The sequence below is a fragment of the Coregonus clupeaformis genome, unplaced genomic scaffold, assembly GCF_020615455.1.
Source record: "Coregonus clupeaformis isolate EN_2021a unplaced genomic scaffold, ASM2061545v1 scaf2506, whole genome shotgun sequence".
In the NCBI taxonomy this organism is placed as follows: Eukaryota; Metazoa; Chordata; class Actinopteri; order Salmoniformes; family Salmonidae; genus Coregonus; species Coregonus clupeaformis.
The window spans coordinates 52,112-66,951 of record NW_025535960.1 but is presented as its reverse complement, the minus strand read 5'-3'; the positions used below and the strand labels follow the sequence as shown (position 1 = coordinate 66,951).

General features: G+C 45.1%; 1 protein-coding gene across 1 annotated transcript; it reads right to left on the bottom strand.

The window, feature by feature from the left end:
- Positions 1 to 7,348: 7,348 nt before the first annotated feature.
- Positions 7,349 to 12,462, bottom strand: LOC121578867 (sodium/hydrogen exchanger 9B2-like). The gene is made up of 3 exons (XM_041893192.1): positions 12,442 to 12,462; positions 11,916 to 11,944; positions 7,349 to 8,573 (listed from the first exon to the last, which is right to left on the bottom strand). The coding sequence occupies exons 1-3, from the start codon at positions 12,460 to 12,462 to the stop codon at positions 7,397 to 7,399; spliced, it is 1,227 nt and encodes a 408-aa protein (XP_041749126.1). The 3' UTR covers positions 7,349 to 7,396.
- Between the last annotated feature and the right edge of the window lie 2,378 nt (positions 12,463 to 14,840).

Below are 14,840 nucleotides of genomic sequence, written 5' to 3'. Positions count from 1 at the left end.
CATGTCTCCTGCTGGCTCGCTGCCCACGTGCCGCGTTAGCCCCTCAAACATTTTCTGGGGTCTCTTCTCCTCTGCAGGCCAGGCCTCCCCATATTTCGCCCAACTCTCGCTCTCCTGCCTCCAACTCCAGCCATTCTGCTCCTCCCTTGGCTTGGACCCAGCTCAAGCACTCTTTCCCCCACTGTTCCCAAGAGTCCACCTCTCTGCTCCTCACCAGGCTTGACGCAGTCGAAGGCTAACGGAGACTGCTAGCGATTTCCTGGTGATGGCTCCTGGACACGCTGCTTTGGTCCAGTCTTGGTGGGTTTTTCTGTCACGATCGTCAGGGAGAGAAGTAGACCAATGCGCAGCGTGTTGTAACGAACATGTTTAGACTTTATTTAATAAAGCACGAACAAAACAATAAACGACTATGTAACGTCCAACGGTAACAACAATTTCACACGGAACAAAACCCACAAACACAAAGGGAAAACAGATAAAGTTCAAATATGGTTCTAATCAGAGACAACCAGCCAACAGCATGATCATGTTGCCTTTGATTGGAGTCACTTGTGCAAACATAGAATACAACAAACTAGAATGAACACTACAGACGAAACACAAATTCCTGGCTCAACATATAGAGTCCCAGAGCCAGGGTGTGACAAGGTTGAATATGGCTCAATAGTAAGGTACAGAAAGAGTCTGAAGTTTGTTTTTAAAGTCTGTGTTGTGCTTTTTCTTCTCCAATGGTACCGCCTTTTGCATCACAATGATGATGTCATAAAGGATATTGTTCACTTAAATGATAAGAAACAGCCAAAATCGACTATTGATCTAGACGTTTTCCAGTAGCCAACTTTACTAGTAATTCAGATAGGCCTATTGCGTAAACATATCTGGATCAGATCACTTGCTTAATTGTAAGTAGCTGGGAAGAAAAAAATGCAAAGGCCAAAGAGATGCATTATTTTGGTTAACAACACCCACTTACTACAACGCTTGTGTATTTTCCAGAGTTATTGTTAGCTAAGAAGGGAAGACATGGAGGGTTCAACGCTGACACAGAGGAGGGGTGAGTGTCGGTTGGAGGAAAGTGGCGATCCAGACAGACTACGTGGATGGAGCTGGGAGCCCAGGTTGGCTCTGGTTTTGCAGATCCAGAAGGATCAGGAGAAAGAAGATGAGGAGGGATTGGTTCAAGACGAGGGAAAATGCCAAGACTGGGATTGAGGAGGTAACAAGACCAACTTTGACAAAGTCGACTCAGAGTTCTATTTTAACAATATAAATTAAAGCAAATAAAGTTGTGTAAGGGCAAACTATTCCATATCGACATGGAATGTGAGCTAACAATGTTTTGTCCTTATTTATTTTTGTATTAGGCTACACCATGGCAATGCTTCTAACTGTTCTTGTCAATGCCATGTTGTATCATGTCTGTCTGTTTCCAGTGTATTTATGTCCTCAGTTCTTTATGGTTGTCTTGTCATAAAAAAATAAACAACTGTTCTCTATCATAGACGCTCATATCAGGATTATGTGGTTGTCTCACCTAGCTACCTTAAGTTGAATGCACTAACTAACTATAAATCGTTCTGGATAAAAGCGTCTGATAAATGGCTAAAATGTCAAATGTTATGCTGGCTGTGGGGCATGTATTTTTACATTTAGCTGGCCCATTGGCTAGGGGACCCAGGGTTGGGACAGACTGGTGCAGAGCATCTGAGAGGACACTAGATATATATATATACAGTGGGGAGAACAAGTATTTGATACACTGCCGATTTTGCAGGTTTTCCTACTTACAAAGCATGTAGAGGTCTGTAATTTTTATCATAGGTACACTTCAACTGTGAGAGACGGAAACAAAAATCCAGAAAATCACATTGTATGATTTTTAAGTAATTAATTTGCATTTTATTGCATGACATAAGTATTTGATCACCTACCAACCAGTAAGGAATTCTGGCTCTCACACAGACCTGTTAGTTTTCTTTAAGAAGCCCTCCTGTTCTCCACTCATTACCTGTATTAACTGCACCTGTTTGAACTCATTACCTGTATAAAAGACACCTGTCCACACTCTCAATCAAACAGACTCCAACCTCTCCCACAATGGCCAAGACCAGAGAGCTGTGTAAGGACATCAGGAAATAAAATTGTAGACCTGCACAAGCTGGGATGGGCTACAGGAAAATAGGCAAAGGGCAGCTTGCGTGGAAGGCAACAACTGTTGGCGCATTTATTAGAAAATGGAAGAAGTTCAAGATGACGGTCAATCACCCTCCCGGTCTGGGGCTCCATGCAAAGATCTCACCTCGTGGGGCATCTAATGACCATGAGGAAGGTGAGGATCAGCCCAGAACTACACGGCGGGACCTATTCTCGACCTGAAGAGAGCTGGGACCACACGTCTCAAGAAAACCATTGGTAACACACTACGCCGTCATGAATTAAAATCCTGCAGCGCACCGCGAAGGTCCCCCTGCTCAAGCCAGGCATGTCCTGAGGCCATGTCTGAAGTTTCCAAGACATCTGGATGATCCAGAGAGGAATGGGAGAAGGTCATGTGGTCTGATGAGACAAAAGTAGAGCTTTTTGGTCTAAACTCCACTCGCTGTGTTTGGAGGAAGAAGAAGGATGAGTTCAAACCCCCAAAACACCCATCCCAACCGTGAAGCATGGGGGTGGAAACATCATTTTCTTTAGGGGATGCCTTTTCTGCAAAGGGGGGAAAGGACGACTGCAACCGTAGATTTGAGGGGAGTGGATGGATGGGGCCATGTATCGCAAGATCTTGGCCAACAACCTCCTTCCCTCAGTAAAGAGCATTGAAGATGGTGGCTGGGTCTTCCCAGCATGACAAGACCGAAACACACAGCCAAGGGGCAACTAGGAGTGGCTCCGTAGAGCATCTCAAGGTCCTGGAGTGCCCTTCCAGCCAGTCTCCAGACCTGAACCCAATAGAAAATCTTTGGAGGAGCTGAAAGTCCAGTATGTGCTTCAGCGACAGCCCCAAATCCTGAAGGATCTGGAGAAGGTCTGTATGGAGGAGTGCGCCAAAATCCCTGCTGCAGTGTGTGCAAACCTGGTCAAGACCTAAGCAGGAAACGTATGATATCTGTAATTGCAAACAGTTTTCTGTACCAAATATTAAGTTCTGCTTTTCTGATGTATCAGATGACTTATGTCATGCAATGTATAATGCAAAATTACATTCTTTAAAATCATACAATGATTTTCTGGATTTTGTTTTAGATTCCTTCGCTCACATTGAAAGTGTGTACCTATGATAAAAATTACAGACCTCTACATGCTTTGTGAGTAGGAAAACCTGCAAAATCGGCAGTGCATCAAATACTTGTTCTCCCCACTGTATATATATATATATATGTATATATATATATATATATATATATATATATGCATATATATATATATGTATATATATATATATATATATATATATATATATATATATATGCATGTGATGTATAATAAAATAGTGCTCGACTCATACAGTATGTATGTATGTACTGAATGTGATCACTTTCTACATCATGTCTGTTTCTTTTCTCTACAGAATGTGAGAGATGTGAGCAACTGTCCTCTCACTGAGTTTATGGCTCCCTGTATTCTCCCTCCACCACTGGCTTTCACCAATCAGAGGCCTATACCAACCATGTTGCATCCCCCCTCTCCATTGGCCATACGCGCTAACCAGGATGCACAGGGGGTTCATTGTATTTCATACTTTGTCCCTGAAACCTCCAGTCTGCTGAATGCCCAGTTGCCACAGAGGCCACTGCAGATGTATCTACAGGTAAACAGAGGACCTATGGACAGATACACATATTTCCTCAATGCTGCATCGATACGTGCCACACTTCTTTGACGAAGACTCCATGCAGCCACATCAGGCAGTAGAGGGCACCACTGAGGTCTCAGTTGCTCCAGTGGCAATATCTTATGTCGAGGAAGAGGACAGATTCTATCCTTACTCCCTCCCACCACTGGCTCAGCGGTTCATTGGCAATTCATTCAATTTCCTCGAAACCTCCCAGCCTGCTGTTTCAGCCACAGAGTGCCCAGTTGCCACAGAGGCCACTGCAGATGTATCTACAGGTAAACGAGGACCTATGGACAGAAATACATCTTTCCTCAATGCTGCATCGATATCTGCCACACTTCTTTGATGAAGACTCCATGCAGCCATATCAGACAGTAGAGGGCACCACTGATGTCTCAGTTGCTCCAGTGGCAATATATAATGTCAAGGAAGAGACAGATTTATCCTTACTCCCACCCACCACTCGCTCAGCGGTTCATTGGCAATTCATTCAATTTCTCGAAACCTCCCAGCCTGCTGTTTCAGCCACAGAGTGCCCAGTTGCCACAGAGGCCACTGCTACCACAGCCACTGTCAAGGGACAGAATCGATGGGCAGCTATAAGTCTTCCTTCAGTGCTGCCTCCATGCCTGCCAACAGTCTTTGACGATGACTTCATGCCACCAGAGACAGAGAGTGAGGATACCTTTGAGGTCTCAGTTGCTACAGAGACCACTGCAGGCACAGCTACTGTTGATTTTGGAGTGTACAGATCAGCAGCTAAATGCCCTGTCCCAATGCTGCTCCAAGTCTGCCACTTGTCTTTGAAGTTGACTACAAACTGCCAGGGGGAGGCAGTAGAGGCACCACCAAGTGTCCAGTTATCAGTGAAACAAACAATGATGTGTCCACTCACCTCAAAGAGGACATGGCAGCTGATCAAAGCCCTCCTGACCCTCCACTGCCTCCAAGCTCGCCATGTATCCGAACTCTGACCACAAACTGACCAAGGAGACGAAAGAGGATGCCACCGAGTCCTCCCGTTACCACAGCGCGATCACTGCAGGCACATCCATTGTCCAGGAGAAGACCTGTTGGGTGATAAAAGCCAGGCTCCAATGCTGCCTTCAATGTTGCCATACATTCTGAGACAATGACCACAAGCAGCCAGAGGAGGCAGTAGAGGACACCACCAACAGTCAAGTGTCCAGGGAAGCGGACGTTTCAGTATCCACTGTCCACAATCTGCCAGGGGGAGGCAGTAGAGGACACCAACAAGTGTCCAGTTGCCAGGAAGCAGCCGTTTCCGTGTCCACTGTCCACACAGAGGAGTTTTTGGCTGATAAAAGTCCTCCCTGCACCTGCAACACTGCCTCTAATCCTGACCTGCACCCACAACAATGACCACAAACAGCTATGGAAGACAGTTGAGGCACTACAAAGTGCTCAGTGGACACAGAGGCAACTGTTGCCATTACACCTGGGATGATAAAAGTCCTCCAGGTCTGCAATGCATTCACAACAACAATGACCACAAGCAGCCAGAGGAGACAGTTGAGGACACCACAGAGTGCTCAGTTAACACAGAGCAAGTGCAGTTGCATCCACTGTCAAGAGAGAGAACTGATGAGTGATAAAAGCCCTGTCCTAGCACTTCCTCCAAGCCTGGCATGCATCCATGACAAGGACCACAAGCAGCCAGAGCAGAAAGGGAAGGGCACTAGTGAAGAGGTGGATCGCTGCCCTCATGCTCACCAGCTGGTCCCAGATGCTAACTTAACTCTGGCAACCCTCTGCTCTGCTTGGCCACTAAGACGCCTAACAGAGTGAGAGCCTCCATATGCAGGTCAGAGGATGATGAACCCAGGCCCTGAGCTGGAAGAGGCAAAGGTAGTGTCCTATTTACACTACTACTCAACAGGGTTGGGGGTCTGTTCCATTTCAATTCAAAGCATTGAATTAAGTACTTCCTGAATTGACTGGAATTGAAATGGAATTGACCCCAACCCTGCTACTATGCTCATAATATAAAACATCAACCATTACTAGGGTTAACATTTGTATTACGTTTGGTGTGGACCCAGGAAGAACATCTATGGCTATTATAAAATCGGTTTGGGATACAAATAAACAAGTTACCTCAATTACTGTCCTCTAAATTGTGTGCCCCATGAGGCCATCAATGTATGTTGATCACTCAAATGTGTATTGAATGTGCCACATTGGAACAATATTACATCTAGAGTCAATGTCTTCCTGTTAGGATTATTGGACAGGCATTGACATTGAGAGTGAAGAGAGGAGCGTCAAGGAGGAGGTGAGCCCGAGGGAGGGTTTGAAGCGTGAGGCGGACGTGCCCATTCCAAGAGCTCCAATGGGACGGTTTCATCAGAGAGAGCAGAGACCATCCTGGGAAGAGTGGGCTTTCTGGCCATGAACCTCAAGCTGAAAGTCACGTTTTTAAAGATGGAGGAAAAGAGAAAAAGAAGGAACTGAATAAGAAGTTGAAAGATGACGAGAAACGAGAGAAAGGAGATGAAGGTGAGAGAGAAAGAGCAAAGAAAGCCATGAAGGCTGAGAAAAGAGGAAGTTAGAACAGAAAAAGAGAGAGAAGGAAAGAAAAGAGAAGGAAAAGGCAGAGAAAAAGAGGTTAGAGGGGCTGATTAAGATACACAATGCCATGATGAAAGACAGGATTAAGAAAGAGAAGAAGTGGTCTGAGGAGCTGAAAAAAGAGAGAAAGCTCAAGCTGAGCTCCTGGAGATGGAGCGAAAGATTCAAAAAAAAGGAGGAGAAGAAGAGAGAAAAGAGGAGGAAAGAGGAGAGGAAGAGACTGGAGAAGAGGAAAAAGAGGGAGCCAGCTGGAGGTGGAACTGAGAGGGTGATAGAAGAGCAGGGAAGGGATGAAAGCTTGAAGATGGATGAGTAGTCTGGGTAAGAAAGAGTGAGAAGGAAGATACTGTATTTTTGCATACAATGAAAAACAAAGAATAAAAAAATAAATGTTTACTCTGTTTGTTTTTTGTCAAGGCATACCGTACAAAACATTATAAACACAAAATGTTTACTTTTCGCAAATTTGGGGAGTGTTGCACAGTTTACATTTACATTTACATTTTAGTCATTTAGCAGACGCTCTTATCCAGAGCGACTTACAGTTAGTGAGTGCATACATTTTTCATACTCATTATCATATCAGGGATATAGTGGCTTGTTGGTTGAGTGGCAGGTGTTGCTTGAGTCTGGAAACTACCCTTGGGGGAGATATAAATAAACGCTGCAGGATGTCAAACACACCAAGGACAGATACACGGATAGACAGATGAGAGAGGTGGCAAAGCCGCTCTGAAAACCCCCCTGTCTGAAAGGCAATATCCTGGGTGTCACCTGAGTCTAAAATATGAACCCTATTCTCTATACAGTACCACACTTTAAAGGGAATATGGTGCAATTTTTACACTAGAATAGGATGTCATTTTAGATGCACCCTTGAAGTGCCCCCATTTCCCTATGATCCATCCATGTACTTTTCTCCTTGGTGAAGTGTACTTCCTGGTTCCCGCCACTGATGTTGGTTTGTTATCAGAGGGTACTCTCGTAGGTGATTGGGGTGTCGGTTATAGTTCCGCTTTGCTCCCGCTCCCAGGCAGGGTTCTTTGGTTTCTGCAGCAGGCGAGGTCCTGTGAGTCCTATGACAAGGGCCCCTATGGGGGCGGTGAGCAGGATGGAGAGCACGGCCACTGTCAGCACGTCCATGCCGTACTTCTCCAGCTCCTTATCCTCCTTGGTGCGGGCCATGTCCAGCGCTGTGGAGCCGATGGCCGCCTGTACAGTGGCTTTGGGTAGCCAGGCCAGAGCAATAAAGAGCTTCTCTTTGAAGTTGAAGCCGGCACACAGCACACAGACGAAGGTGAAGAGAATACGCACCAGCAGACCAATGGCCAGACAGCCTATGCCCAGGCCGACAGTGTTTTTGTCCAGCTCTGAGATTTGGATCTCGGCCCCGATCAGGCCGAACAGCAGTGGCTGGAACACCTCCCAGGCAATACCCACTATGTCCTCCACAGGGACCTTTGACCTTCTCCAGCCCAGGCCGGCCAGGAAGGCGAGGACCAGGGTGCAGAGGCCCCCCGAGCCGGGGAAACCGGCCACGTTGCTGCCGAACACGGCAAACACCGACAGGCCCAGCAGCAGGAATGAGCGCTTCATCACAACGTTGTCCTGGTCTTTGCTGGGAAAGTAGCGCAGCAGGAATCCCAGCAGTACCCCAGCTACCATTCCCCCTCCCACCTCCAGTATACCCCTCAGCAAGTTGTACCACATGGAGCCGGTGGCTAAGGCCATGCCCATGCAGGTGGTGAAGCCGGTGATGGCCAGGATGTCGTCGAAGCTGCCGGCGGCCATGAGGAGGGTAGGGATACCCTGCTCCAAGCCGTAGCCATCCTTCTGCAGCAGCAGCATGGACGGAACCACCACAGCCAGAGACACGGCTCCCAGCACAAACCCTAGGATGAATCCCCATATCCAGGGCAGGCCCATGAGGAAGTGGGAGATGATGGCGATGGTGCATGCCTCGATGATGCAGGGTCCCATTCCCACACGTATACACACCATACTAAGCTTCTTCAGAGCTGAGCCATCCAATCCCAGGCCTGCTCGGGCCAGGATGACAGCGAGGGCAATGTTCCTCAGGGCGGCGGACCATCGGAAGTCGATGTACACGGCGTCCGTTACCACGGGGATATTACGCAGCAGGAAGCTTAAATGTTGAATCCTAAATCGACACTAAGCACTCCTACATGTTGAAAGGATTGGATAGGTGTACATATACATTAGGTGTAATATTGCAAACAAAGCCTATCAGAGGGAAAGATAGAGCCATTACCAGTGTTTATACCTATGGGATAGGTAGAGAAAATTCTAAAACAAATCTCACAAGCTCTATTCCATTGTCAAGTGAACTACTGTTGTCTGGAGTAATGCAGGTGTTGGTGACCTAAAGAGACTGCAAATAGCACAAAATAAGGCAGCAAGAAAGGTTCTGCAATGTGGTTATGAGATGTTCTCCATAGAATTACATAATGCACTCGAATGGCCGACTGTCAAGGAAATGATAAAAAAAACACACAAAAAACATTTTTCATAAAATATACTGAAAGACCAACCGCTATATGTGATTATCTGGATATGGTCAAAGACGACTCGTAAAGGCAATAGGAATCTGGATCTGTTTCTGTGTCCTTTTCTTTTTACCTTGCTTTTGTTATTTTGTTATTTTTTTAATGTTTTGTTTTTACATTTCGTAAAATGTAATAATTACAAAAACATTTCATTTTAATTTCAATTTAGTAACATACTGTATCATTCAAATAAATATTATTATTTGTCTAATTATATTTTTTGCTTTTGAAGCTTAATATTTTGTAATATAATGTATGACTGACATGAGGGTAATCAAAGGGAGAGAGATAAGGGTAACAATGAAGACTTCTTCCATCACAGTTACTAAGTGATGAGTGGAAGTGTACAGTGCCTTCCTGAATTATTGGCACCAGAAGGAAATATGAACAAAAAAGGCTGTGAAAACATGTCATTGTGGTCTATCAGCTTGATCTTACACTCAAAAGATCATATGAATCTACCCTTTAATTGAGTAAAAATTGTTCAAATAGAAAAATAATCGTCATCAAGAAATCATTATGTTATTCAAAAAAATGCTTGTCACAATTATTGGCTGCCCTATAAATTATTTTGAACAAAATCTAATTGAGTGCATTTGTAAAGTATTCAGACCCCTTGACTTTTTCCACACTTTGTCTTATTCTAAAATTGATTAAATTGTTTTTTTCCTCATCAATCTACACACAATACCCCATAATGACAACGTGAGAACAGGTTTTTATACTTTTTTATAAATATATTAAAAATAACAAATGGAAATATTACATTTACAAAAGTATTCAGACCCTTTACTCAGTACTTTGTTGAAGCGCCTTTGGCAGCGATTACAGCCTCAAGTCTTCTTGGGTATGACGCTACAAGCTTGGCACACCTGTATTTGAGGAGTTTCTCCCATTCTTCTCTGCAGATCCTCTCAAGCTCTGTCAGGTTGGATAGGGCGTGTCGCTGCACAGCTATTTTCAGGTCTCTGCAGAGATGTTAGATCGGGTTCAAGTCCGGTTTCTGGCTGGGCCACTCAAGGAAATTCAGAGACTTGTCCCGAAGCCACTCCTGCGTTGTCTTGGCTGTGTGCTTAGGGTCGTTGTCCTGTTGGAAGGTGAACCTTAGCCCCAGTCTGAGGTCCTGAGAGCGCTGGAGCAGGTTTTCATCAAGGATTTTTCTGTAAATTGCTCTGTTCATCTTTCCATTGATCCTGAATAGTCTCCAAATCAAATCAAATCAAATCAAATTGTATTTGTCATGTGCCGAATACAACAGGTGTAGACCTTACCGTGAAATGCTTACTTACAAGCCCTTAACCAACAATGCAGTTCAAGAAATAGAGTTAAGAAATGTTTTACTAAATACACTAAAGTAAAAAAAAAAAAAAAAAAGTAACACAATAAAATAAAAACGAGGCTATATACAAGGGGTACCGGTACCGAGTCAATGTGTGGGGGTACAGGTTAGTTTAGGTCATTTGTACAATTTTGACAATTTAGGGGCATCCCTCTGACACCGCCTAGTATATAGGTCCTGGATGGCAGGAAGCTTGGCCCCAGTGATGTACTGGAACGTACGCACTACCCTCTGTAGCGCCTTACGGTCGGATTCCGAGCAGTTGCCATACCAGGCGGTGATGCAGCCGGTCAGGATGCTCTCGATGGTGCAGCTGTATAACTTTTTTAGGATCTTGGAACCAATGTCAAATCTTTTCAGTCTCCTGAGGTGGAAAAGGCGTTGTCGTGCCTTCTTCACGACTGTCTTGGTGTGTTTTGACCATGATAGTTTGTTGGTGATGTGGACACCAAGGAACTTGAAACTCTCGACCCGCTCCACTACAGCCCCGTCGATGTGAATGGGGTGTGTTCCCAGTCCCTGTCCCTGAAAATCCTCCCCAGAGCATGATGCTGCCACCACCATGCTTCACCGTCGGGATGGTGCCAGGTTTCCTCCAAACGTGATCTCATCCCAGGTAAGAGGGGGAGTGGCAGCAGCAGCAGGTTCTCCCCATGTGAGCTGAGTCCGGTGGACCAGTCCTGTATCCCCCCTCCCGGACAGCGACTGTGGTCTGAAACCATGGCTAGCTATCCACAATCTGTCTTGACTAAACATGGTCTAACAAGAGGGAAGGAGGGAGAGGAAGGTAGAGGAAGAGAAAGAGGGAGGAGAGGGAGAAAAGGGTTCTTTCCATCACGACTGTAAGAAGGAAAGGAGGGAAAAGGCCGAGCAAGAGGAAGAGGAAGAGGTGGAAGATGACAAGGAGAGTTGATCTGTCCATCACTACCATATGGAGATCTCTCCTGGGGGCTCTTGTTCTCTCCTCTTTCCCACAGAGGAGCACCTTTCGCAGGCAGCCAAGACAGACTCTCCCCCTGAGAGAAGGCTAGCCCCCTGGAGGTTTCACCTTGGATTTATACAGAGAAACCCCCAGTACTCAAACTGCTTTACATTGTAGAAGGGGGATCTAATCTCATTGGAGGCGACCCAATGACCCAGAAATGCTCCGTGGACAGACTTCCTCCCTGCTCCCCGTCTCGCTGGCAGGGGGCTCGTGAACACCCTCCCTCCTTGACTCCAGCTCCACCCCTTCTTCACCTGCCCCCTTATCATGTTATGAGTCTCATCTACAGTTCCCGCCCCCTGGCCTACCTGTTGCAGGTGTAAGGATGGTGTGTCGGACACAGCTGCCCTCCCCCTCCTCCCCCTCCTCCTCCTCCTCCCCCCTCCCCCCTCATCCCCTCTTTCTCCCACTCCCCCCATCTCTTCCGCTCTCTCCTCCTCCCCCTCTCTTCCCTTTAAAGCAATACTTAGACCAGGCTTTCTGCCTCCTCTACCCCTCTCCACCTCCTCTTCCATTCCTACTCTCTTTCTCTCCACCTCTTCCTCATCCTCTTTGTTCCCCCTCTCCCGCCCTCCAGTGAGAGAGGCAGGAGGTCACCTCACCGTCACTCTATCCAGCTGGAGCAGCTGAGAGGGCGAGGAGGAGAGGAGGAGGAATAGAGGAAGAACAGAGGAGACAAGAGGGAGAGGAGGAGAGGAGGAGAGGGAGTGAGACACTATGTTAGCTGTTGTGGTGTGATATGTGTAGTTACTTGTAATAACCACTAGAGCAAGCTGGACACTTATTTGGTGATTCCTGACCTCAATGTGTGCATCAACAGTCTAAAGCAGTCATCTCCAATCCAAAGAATTAGTTGGAATAAATAGTTTATTCGAAATTTCCTATTTATACTGTATGGATAATAAAACCCATCCTTTATTCACTTGTGTTTTAGCTTTTTCCCTACACCCACACTGAAAGTTGTCACTGACACTGAACTTTAGTCTGTCTTGCTTTATGATAGTCACATGCCTCTACCTTTACAAGAAGTCTGTCAGTATTCTTCATGAGGGCTTTAAAGCTAATGGTAATTTGACTGCGTACTTCAAGAACATACATGTATTTTCCAAGACAGACCTGTTACTGGCTGTGTCTGAATATCCATTCTAGCGTAATACTTACTTAAACTGCATACTAACTTCTGCTTTGATCTAGTAGAATTCACTCTTCTTTTCTGACTCACTTGTTTGGCAACAGCTGATAGTCAGATAAATTGACGCGCTGTACCGAAATGAACGAATGACGGGAGTCAATGCAATCGCGCATTAGATGACGCATTCTTAGTACTATTGCAGCGTTCACGTGCTAGTCGGAACTTGGAAACCCGGACATTTCAGACTTGCTTACTGGTTGTAGTTATACACTTGCCGCATTCAACGAATCAACAAGATGGACATTTCAGAGTTTCCTAGGTCCGACTAGCATGTGAACGCGGCATAATTTCTAAATTTCACATACTAAAAAACGAAATGTTTTTTAATACTATTTAGTACTCTAATATAGGTATTCGGACACTGCCTCTTTGTCTCTCACACACTGAGCATGAGCACAGTCATTATGGCCACAGCTTCCTCTGACCTGGCAGACCACCTGTGCTGTTCCATCTGCACAGACATCTACACTGAGCCTGTGTCTCTAAGCTATCAGCACATCTTCTGCAAGAGATGCCTCCAAGACAGCCTGAATGCTGGACACCAACTCTGTCAAGTGGGCAGGGCTCTGGTCAGAGACAGAATCTTCCAGATCAACAGACTGATCAGGAACGTGGCCTACCAGCTGAAACTGGAGGAAGATGCTAAAAGACAGAGAGCTACAGCCGAGAGAGGAAACAGTAGAGAGATGAATTTCGTGAACATGGAGAGGCTCTGAAGCTGTTCTGTGAGACGGACAGTAAGCTGATCTCTGTGATCTGCAGAGATGGGTGAGACGACAGAGGACACACATTCAAACCTATTAGAGAAGCACATGAGGATCTGAAAAATGAGGTAGCCTCAGATTTATGCTACTTCAAGAAGGACATTAGTGTGATGGAATACTCAAGAGATGAGCAGCAAAGAGAAATGTCTCAAGCAAAAGAGACGTCAGATCATCTCAAAGTCCATATCAGGTTGCTTGGTTGACAAGGAGATAGTACTTGCCAGGCTGGAGGAACAGCTAAAGGAGAAGAGAGTTAAAACGGCCTCTCTTCAGTCTGAGCTGGACATCACTGAGCCCAGAGACTTCCTGCTCTAGTGGATGTAGAGAGGCTGCACTGAGATGAGGGAGAGGAGGAAGGAGGAGGAGTGGGTGGAGAGGAAAATGATAGAGAGGAATATGATATAGGGATTAGAATAGAGGGGAATATGATAGAGGGAATGTATTGAGAGGAATGTGACAGAGAGGATTTGTTTCATTAAATCACTTTAAGACTTAAAACCTCTTAGGCTGACAGTCCCCGAAATCGGGCGCTAGAATTTCTTTAAAAAATATCTAAATGTTTACATGACTTATTTGATTGATTTCCCACCGTTTTATATTTCAGAAGGCAACCTTCCAGACCTTCCTAGAACCACGTAAACGTCCACTGTCGAATAAACTTGTGTTTGCCTCCCTCTGGTGGTCGGCTGCATCATTACATCCATTTATATCACTTAACTCTAACGTTAATTCAAAGGGGCGTTCCAGGAAAAAACATTTATCCAGCTTGACTGCTTCACGGCACAGACATGGCAAAGCAATCACTGAATTTGTCTCGAGAAGGCAGAGCTAAATACATAACTTTCATAGCTCTACTATAAAGAATGTGACCTACAAACATCCTTAAACCTAAAATAAGTCAAGAAGTAATTTCGTGTGGAAGTCAAACATTTGTTCAGAATGACAAAATCGAGACCTTTACATAGCCCTTCTCCCATTGTCTATAGGCGGGATGCACACTGGTTAAATGGCCCAAATGTTAATTTAGACATTCACAAATTTTACAGATTTTGACTATCACTAATGTCATGAAATGTTTGGCAAAGTAGTAAAGAAGGTTGTATTATACTTTCCTTTTGTACTAGATCATATGGGTTGAAAAGTGTTTTTTCTCAGACATAAATGAACAATTCCAGATGAAAGCTAAAGGTCATAGCTTCCTGGGGGGAGGGACACCACTACATTAATAAAATATTGCCCTCTTGCTAGATTGATGACTAAAGCCCTAGTGAAACAGTGCAAAATGGTTGTCAGCTCAACTGGTTAAATACAAGACCTGTTCATTGTGAAATATATGTGTTCAAGTCTAATAATTTGCTCTATATATTTTATGCTCTGTGTGTAATTTTATCTATTTAAACTGTTTGGATTATTCATTGATATAACACTGGGCACCATTGAAAAAAATACACTGGTCTCAATTGGGATTGATAGAGGGAATATGATAGAGGAATATGTTGGAGTGGAATATTATAGAGAATGAATGGAGGAATGTGTGACGCTCTTTAGCAACAAAGGTTGTATGTT